Source organism: Onychostruthus taczanowskii, unplaced genomic scaffold, assembly GCF_017590055.1.
Source record: "Onychostruthus taczanowskii isolate IOZ18803 unplaced genomic scaffold, ASM1759005v1 scaffold3, whole genome shotgun sequence".
Taxonomy (NCBI): Eukaryota; Metazoa; Chordata; class Aves; order Passeriformes; family Passeridae; genus Onychostruthus; species Onychostruthus taczanowskii.
Genome location: NW_024500349.1, coordinates 10,475,756 through 10,484,487, shown reverse-complemented (window position 1 = coordinate 10,484,487; position 8,732 = coordinate 10,475,756). Strand labels below are relative to the sequence as shown.

Below are 8,732 nucleotides of genomic sequence, written 5' to 3'. Positions count from 1 at the left end.
CACAGTGACAGATCCAAAATACTACTTCCCCAAGTCGCTCCTACAACCAAAACAAGGAAGAAGTTTTTTTCTGCAAAGTGACCAGACACTGGAACAAGACAAATATGCTTCCAGTGGTCTCCATGTGGGAAAGTACCTGAAAAAAAAGAAACAAAGGCAACGTTGCCTCCTTCAGAAACTTTATTTTTTTTATTCACTCATCTTGTGCTTGATGTTTCTTTCTTGGTAGATTGCCTTCTTATCGTTCCCCCTTTTTCATGAGACGGCCAAATTTTGCTTTCATTTATTCGCTGTGGAGAGCCACTGACTGGTAGCTAAGGCGCATCCCAGCCTGGTGATATGTTTTCCCTTCTTCATACCTTGTTTTAATTATCACAAGAGCAGCAAGAGAATGTGCAGATGCATCCATTACACCTAAGAAAAAACCTTGCTCTTTTCCCAGGTTTTTTTTGGTGTTCGGCCTCTAGGGCATCATCAATTTGCAATGAGATCCCGAGATTTACAACAGAACAAGTGGTTGTACAACAAAAACTGGATTCCGGGGTCCTGATAAGAGAAGACAAGCGTCCTGCGATCAGAGCCTGACCAGTCCCCCCACCGCTAATCGGGCTGAATCAGCTGCGTCAGGGGTTTTATGCTTAACACACACCGGGGTGAAAAATGAGAGTCGCGCTCGGCGCCGGCAGCGCAGCCCCAGCGCCCTGCTACCAGAAGTGGCTGCTTACTTTCAAGCTCTCCGCACAGCCTGTAATCACTCAGTATTGAAACCAGATTTACAAGCTCTTTAGAGGAGAAGTTTGTGATTTCCAAAGCAGACGCATTTGGTATTTCAGAAAAAGGTCAAGCCCCCTGTGGAGTAAGGGGTTTTTAATAGAATCAGTTCAGCAGGAGTTAAGAGGAGACATACCAAGCCAGCGGCTCGCAAAGCCAGGAGCGGCAGAGACACAAGAAAACCTACAGCCATTATTGTTTTGAGGAAAAAAAAAAAAAAACAGAGAAAGAGAGAGGCACGGGGTATGCCAAACTAAATCTTGGACATTTGATTTCATTTATTCCAATCTGAGAGACTTTCTCAGCTGGAAATACAGGGCTGTCCTTTCTCTCCCAGGCTTGCAGGGGTTTCAAAGAAAGGAGTGCTTGTTATTGTCTGCAGGGGAAACCTGAGAGTGTTTAGCACAATGGCAAATCCAGGCTCTTAACTCAGATGCATTTAAATGGATAGCCTTCGATTACTGTCTCACCTCTTCAGCCTCCAGCCCCTGGCCAGGCTCTTCGCCTATTAATACTTGCTGCCTGCCTCACTAGGCTGGGTGAAATGGTGCTCTAGGACTGCTTTGTTTCATGCTGGTACAGCACCCAGCAGCCGGGGAGCCCAGGGAACATCACTAAGGACACCCCCGCTTGTCACAGGAGCCTCCAAATAGTGCTGGGGCCTGCAGGCTATACACACAGCCACTGCAGAAATACCGGCGATGAAGCTGGCTGCTGCTGGCTCCAACGCCCTTTGGACTCTGCACTCATGGTTTCAGTGAAAAATTTGGGGCTCATTCCATAACTCACATAGCTGCTGCCAGACAGACACCAGAGCTCATAACACAATTTCCTGAGCATAAAGGCTTAAAAATAAATTGGAAATCCAGATTTCATGCTGTCCCGGTTTTGGCTGGGATAGAGTTAATTTTCCTCTTACAAGAAAGCTTAAAAGACTCATAGCCCAGAAACTCCTAGGCCATATCAGCTACCACCCTAAAATGCCACAGCAGGTAACAGAACCCCGGGAGATGGCAGCTCCTAACCCCAGCCCAGCGCTCTGTGGCCCTGCTGCCATGACTGCAGGGGATGGCAAACAAGCTCTTCTTTAAAACATCTACACAGCAAGGGGCCAATTAGAGCATCCTGGTCTTACTAGCCTTTTAATGGCAAGCATAAATAGGCCCTTATGTATTCAAATCAGCAGCAAATGAGTAGTGAAGGTCACAGGATGCTTAAATGACTATACAACATGCTCCCTCTGATTGCTGGAGAAGGCACTTAAAAGGTTTAGCCATTAGATTTTCTGACTTGTCTAGTCACAGTAACTACTGGTGCAGCTACAGACGGTATTTCAGGTTTGTCTCTTTCAGCATCAAGTTCCCAGTCAGCCATTCCCAAAAAAAATACACTTGGCAGATCAGACAACTGCCCTAGATTTTCAGATCAGTGCAAAGGAAGGGCAGAGCTCTTATAGGAAAGCAGCACTTGGAAAGGTCAGCCAGAAGACCACAGGCCAGATTCCAAGAGAAGTTGTGGCCACGTAATTTCTTCAGCAGCACAGAGGTAGAAATCAGATGGAATTCTCTGCCTTAAAAGCAACTCTCCAGGCACATTGAAATAGGAAAAAGGGTCAGCAGCTTGAGGTGCACAGATGAAACTAATCCTTCTAAACTGCACTTTAATATTGCAAACATGGGCACAGTGGGACCTTGGCATTCCCAAGGCTCTCACTGCACTTGGCCCACGTGAGTGTTTAACTGTAGAGGTAAATTTGCAATTTCAGTACCTCTGCTTGCACAGCCAAGTGACCACCTTATCTCCATCAAGAACCCTTCCACATCGTTTAAGTGCACTTTCAGGAACACGAGCCTGTGACCTAGAGGGGCAGTTTTCCTTGCTTACATCCTTTTGCATTTCAGCCTGCACATCCCAAAGCAATGTAGCACAGCAAACAGCACTCGGGATCAGAGCATTGCTGCAGGGCTGCTGTAACCCCATGCGTGCCATCCCCTTCTCACTGCTGGCAACAGTAGCACCTCAACTTCACAGCCAGAATCGGAGGCTGAAGCATTTCTAAGGCTTCTTAAAACATAGATGAATACTAGACTTGTGCCAGGTTTTGTCTTCTGAAGCAGCATTTTGGATGCTTCTTTCACCATGATGTGGCTTCAGCCTTTCAAGTAAGTATACTTTAATTATTGCAAAGTCTAATATAGCAAGAAAAATAAATACAATAAATACCTTAATAATCCAGAGGTTGTTTTGTTTTTAGCAACTAAGCATTGAATAAATGAAATTATAAAGTGCTGCCAACTAGCAGAAGGAGTAAGAAGCAACTAAGTGCACAAATATTGGCCAGGATGAAAAGCCACCTATGCAAGAACAGCATAAAGAAGGAGCCAAAGATTAAAGTACAGTGTTGTTTCTTCAGTCCCACACAATGATACTTAGTTACATGATAGAAGAGCAAGGCAGATGCTTTCCATTGTGCCCAGAGGGGTATAAACAGAAAAAAAAAAAAAAAAAAATCAACAAAGCTAATAGGTAATGTGGTTTTGGGGTTTCCCTCTCCTCCAAAAAAAAAAAAAAAAAAAAAAGCTTAGGTGTAAAAGGTACAAAAGGAAAACAGATCAGAGAAACAAGAATTGTGAGACAAAGGAGGAAAACCAGCTATAAAGAATTAGGAGTCACTTTCTGACACATTTTGCACAGAGGAAGTCTTTCTTCATTAACAGAGGAAGAAAAAGTTAGCACACAAAGCTCTGGAAGAATTCACTGAGGTTATGAACAAAATGTAACAGCCAAGAACCAAGTAGGTGGGTTCATTGCTACTAAGTAGAAAACAAAGCTGCCACCTTCGGTCTCAAATAACCACCTAAAGTCCTCTGCAGAGTAGGAAAAGAGTCTGCTTTCAGAATCTAATTGTTATGCGTGGCATTACCATGTACACTTTGATTTGTTTTCTAATGTCATCCACAAGAAAACCCATTTTCCAAAACAGAAATCACAAGCAAGTTTCAGAGAAAATATATATATTTTAAAAAATCTTTACAATAAGTCAGGAAACATAGGAGCTTGCATACAGTTTATTATAATAACTCAGTTCTCAGCTCCCTACAGTTCAGATAACCCTGGTGACAGTGTTTACAACTTCTAACTTTTGCTTTCACAACTCTGAAGCAAACAATACATTTGAGTGTATTTTACTCTGTGCAAATAAGACAACTTTTGGAATCCTTCAGAAGAAATATCCAAGATTCTGTTTGCAGAGGTCCTTTGTTTCTCAAAGATGATTTATGAGAGTTTTTGTTTTAAGATAAAGTGCTCCTGTCCAGCAGAACCCAAAGGCCTTCAAGAGTTCAGAGAGTAAGTTTAGCTCAGATTAAAAAATAATTGGTCATACAAATTCCAGCTTCCCATGTCCGCTGTACATTCCCCAGTGGACTAGTGAAAGAATTTTATCATTGCTGAGGTCTGAATGTCTCATTTTATCACAGGTCATGCAGCAGTTCTCGTGACCAGTCACAGGCACCATGCATTCCAAGTCCAATTTTGCCACCTGCCCTTTTTTCGAATGATGTCCATGAAAACTGTAGTGCAAACGAGAGAGCATTTGCTGTCGCTGATCTTGCAGTCTCTTGTTTTCACTCCTGAGCATTCTCAAGGCCAGCATGATAAGGAGCACCAAGATTAGCCCACCAGCTATCGGAACAGCAATTACAGCTGCCCTGAACCATAACTCTTTTGAAGAAGTCAATTCTTGCACCTTGGTGATGAGATTCCTGCTGCTGTCATGTTGATATCTGCTCCCTTGTCCTGCAAAGGGGAAAGATGCAAAGCTTATTTCAGGATTTATATATACACTGATTTACATATAAGCAGCTCCCTTAAATCCCACACTGACAAGTTTAAGGAGCAACTGCTACACACTGCAGTATCTAAAGAAAAAAAGTAGTTTCTAAGACATAGAATTTCTTATCCCAATAGCCAGTTTAACTAGGAACACCTTGTCTCTGACTCTTAGACATGTCAAGATGGCAAGAGAAACTTCCAGTATTAATGCAGACAAAAAAGCTCATTGGCTGAGATGTTCTCCTGCATCCAGCCACCCGCTTCTCCCTCTGGTGTCTCTACTCACATTAACTACTAAATCAATAACAGCAGATGCACAAGGTTTTGACTGTAGCTGGCCTGATGGCCAGAAGAGGGGTTTCACTGAAGTTTTATTGCCCTACCTGAAGCATCGCCCCTGGAAGGAGACAAAACATCATGTAGTCCTCTGTAATTGCACATATCTTCATGACAGCATTCCAACGTGGACATGGTGGCGGTGCCAGAGTGGTTTTGTGCTTGTTTGGCTTGGCAGACCTCAGCTGTGCTCGCTATAGAGTCCAAGCAGCCATGAGTGAGTGGGGAATGTGTATTCTGAGGATCAAGCAGTCTGGAGAAGCAGGCACTAAGCTCAGATTTGCACATATAGCCAGTTGCAACACAGTGTGCAGCATCACAGTAGCATCTGATTTCACCTAAAAAACAAAAATTGTGCAAGAAAGGTAAGAATTTGGTCCTCTAAGGACACCTCACCATATATCCTTATTACCCACACGCATCACACAACCAAACTCGGTGCCAGGCTTGAGATACTTCTTTAGGCAGTAGATCCACAAGAGCTGGGGCTGCTCCCTTCCCATCACTGTACTGCGCCTACCTCCTGAAACCTTAATCCTCGTAAACGCCTTGGGGCACTTGCTTTAATGACTAGTACTCTAGTCCTTTGAATTAAAGCAAGAGCATTTCACTAAAACGGGGACTGGGGGAGGGCTTGGGGGGGGGGAAGGTCACAGTGGCTTTTTTTTTTCCCCCAAGGTAAATAACTAACAAGACCATTTTACAGCTACTTCCACTCGCTGTCAGCAGTTGCATTTAACCACATTTAAAGTGAAACATCAGTTCTAAAACCAACACACACCTTCAGTCCTAGAAGAAAGTCACATCTATGTTTTTTAACCATTACTCCAAGAACAGCATTCTATTTTTATAAAAGTAACATTTCTTTTAATTGCATATAAGCACACAACAAAAATACCAGGCCTAAATATTTATTGACAAATGAAAAACTCGGAACTGCTGAATTGTTTATTACCTCTCAATACTACCCCAAAATTTAAAAGGTTTAACTAACACCTTATAAAGCTATTAGCTAGAACCATTACCATCTAAGTCTCTCTGTCAGGAAGGTTTTACTGTGTGAAACTGAGCAACTATTTCTAATTTCTACAGAAAGAGAAAATCTTTAACTAGTTCTCCATGGAAAAAAAACTCTTTGATCAATATTATAGAACAAAAAAGTTCCAGTTTATAATTATTCTGCTCACCAGAGACAATGACTCTCAAATCAAATGTGAAGTTTTTAATGGAGTGAAACTGCAAGGCTAAAGGCTCCCCCTTGCCTCTCCCCCGTTTCAAATGCAATCCAACATGCAGCAGAAAAGAGGAAACACTTAAGACTGAAAATCCTCTACCGGCTCTATGAAAAATATCAGGAAACCTCAAAAATTTCTGAAGGAAGTGATAAAAAAGTTCCCTTCATAAAATTCTTCATTTTGTGCTCTCCAAACTGCTCTGGTATGAATTAAACCTGTCCTGGGCTGTAGCAAAAACTCACTCTTTCTAGGCAAGTTGCAACTCAAACATAATTCAATGTGCCATCGAGCCAAGGTTTAAAAGGAAGCCAGATTTTGGAGACATCCTTGGAAGAATGGACTTAAAACTACTTCTGGTGTGCCTACTGTACTTGCCACCAGAGTAGCACCAAGGCTTTCAAAGTTGACTGAATAGTCAGATGTCTTCCTCCTACAGTCTGTACTTCAAAAAAATCAATCTACAGGTTTTCCTGCTGCCACCCCTTCTTATGATGTTACCTACCACCTATAGCTTAAAAAAAAACCCAAACTGTTCTGCAAGATGTAAAAAAAAAAATCATCCCAAACAAGCTAGTTTCCCCTTGTCGGGCTACCTTAATACTTTCCCCGAAATGCTACTGGCAGGCTCCAGGCCTTGAAGTTCCCGCTGCTCTTTAATAACTCTGCTTAATAGAAGCCAAATGATGGAGTGTCTCACTGTCTCCAGTCCAATTCCCTTGGGGTTTCAGACCAAGTAACCTAATTTTTCACGAATTCACGCTCACTGTCATCCAGCATGTTACAGAAAAGAAGACTCAATCATTTTCTAAGCATTCTATATGAGGTCTCCCCCCTACCCCGCTGAAAAAAATAGTTTTCATAATTTTTGCACTGTTAAATTTAAGTTGCAAACATGGCACAGTACCAGAGCTGACAGTTCTTTCATGAGTTTCAGCACAGTACAGGAATAAAGAGAAACAATACACATGCTTTCATTTCAACTGCTTATACAATCACATTCAAAAATCTACATTTTATTGCCTTAAGACAATCTCACAAACCAAATCTGACAGGCTAGTCATCAGGTTAATTCAACTGCTTTTTAATTAAAGCCACGTTTTCAGCGAAACAAAATGGACTTTGTATTACTGTATTTCTGTCAATTCATAAAGTTTCTTCCTGTGCTATGCAAAAGGCCAGAAAGGGTATTTAGTATTTTGAAACAGTGAACAATGCCCTTCTGTTCCCTCCTCTTTCTTGTTACTGTATGTAGCTATTAAAGAAAAATGTCTGCTTTTAGTCAAGATGGCTACAGGAGAGACTGCAGGCTTCTCTTAAAGCTTTTGAAGTCAACAGCAGCCAGAAGTCTGTGATCCCCTAATTATATCATTATCAGGCACATAGTTTCAGTATCTGCGACTTCACATCACTCAGTCACTCCCTGTTCTGCCCGCTTTGATGGGGCCAGCAGGCTCCCCCCTGCACGCTGCAAGGCTGTTATTTAGGGTTAATTACAGCCTTCCTTCCAAAATAAATAAATACCGTCGCACATCACCACCACGCTAACTTATCCTTTACCCTCCTCCCCGGAGCACGACGATTACCGGCAGCCAGCGGGTCGCCTGCGCCCCCGAGGGCGCTCCCCGGGCGGCCAGACCACAGCCCCCACAGCCCCCACAGCCCCCACAGCCTCCAGAACTCCGGGTCGCCTGCGCCCCCGAGGGCGCTCCCCGGGCGGCCAGACCACAGCCCACAGCCCCCACAGCCTCCAGAGCCTCCAGAGCCTCCAGAACTCCCAGAGCCGCCACAGCCCCCACAGCCCCCAGAGCCGCCGCAGCGCCGGGCGCGGCTGCCTCGCCGGGACACCGCGGGGCCGTGACTGCCCGCACCGGCGGCCAGGTGGGAGGCGAGGGACACAGGGGGGGAGGCACAGGCCCGGCGGCTCCGCCGCCAACACTCGGGGTCCCGAGACAGCGCCGGGCCCGGCCGCCCTCGGGCACCCGCTCCCTCAGGCGCGGCCCCGCCGACCACGAGCCCCGCAGGCGCCCCCGGGTGCCCCGCCGCAGCCCCTCACCTCTGGTGAGCAGGACGGCCATGGCGCACAGCTCCAGTTGCAGCCAGATGAAGATGTAGCTGGAATGGCGATCCATTTACCCGGCGCCGCTCGCCACAGCCCGCAGCGCAGGCACGGCCGAGCCGCCGTCGCCCGCCCGCCCCTGCCCCGCCGGAGCGCCGAAGAGCCGCTCGCCCGCGGGCAGAGCCGTGGTGCGGCCACCGCTGCGGCGGCGGGCCAGGAGGACGGCCGCGGCTCTCCGCCCTTCCCTCGCAGCTCCGCCGCGGCCGCAAGAGCAGCACCAGGAGCAACAGCGGGAGCGGCGGCGCGGCGGCGGTGCCCGGCGGGCGCTCTCACTGACACGGCGACGGCGGCGCCCGCCCCGTAAATACGGCCGGCGCCGGGCGCGACTGGGCCACGCCCCGCCGCCCCTGCCCCGCCCCGCCTTCCCATTGGCCGCGCCTGCACGGACTGGGCGGGGACTCGCTCCGCTCCGCCCCCTCCGGCCCCGCGGCGCGACCCGA

At 46.4% G+C, this 8,732-nt stretch overlaps 1 protein-coding gene across 2 annotated transcripts; it reads right to left on the bottom strand.

Moving 5' to 3' along the window:
• Positions 1-3,773: 3,773 nt before the first annotated feature.
• Positions 3,774-8,569, bottom strand: BAMBI (BMP and activin membrane bound inhibitor). Of its 2 annotated transcripts, none has more exons than XM_041408531.1 (3): positions 8,230-8,569; positions 4,989-5,279; positions 3,774-4,569 (listed from the first exon to the last, which is right to left on the bottom strand). In XM_041408531.1, the coding sequence occupies exons 1-3, from the start codon at positions 8,303-8,305 to the stop codon at positions 4,151-4,153; spliced, it is 786 nt and encodes a 261-aa protein (XP_041264465.1). In that variant the 5' UTR covers positions 8,306-8,569; the 3' UTR covers positions 3,774-4,150. The 2 variants fall into 2 exon arrangements, with proteins under 2 accessions (XP_041264465.1, XP_041264466.1); XM_041408532.1 differs by lacking the exon at positions 8,230-8,569 and adding an exon at positions 7,734-7,808.
• Between the last annotated feature and the right edge of the window lie 163 nt (positions 8,570-8,732).

Coding starts and splice junctions, on each gene's coding strand:
- BAMBI (XM_041408531.1), bottom strand. CDS start 8,305: ATGGATCGCCATTCCAGCTACATCTTCATCTGGCTGCAACTGGAGCTG. Junction 5,280..8,229: donor GGCCGTCCTGCTCACCAGAG/GTGAGGGGCTGC, acceptor TTTGTTTTTTAG/GTGAAATCAGATGCTACTGT. Junction 4,570..4,988: donor TTCCAGGGGCGATGCTTCAG/GTAGGGCAATAA, acceptor TCCCCTTTGCAG/GACAAGGGAGCAGATATCAA.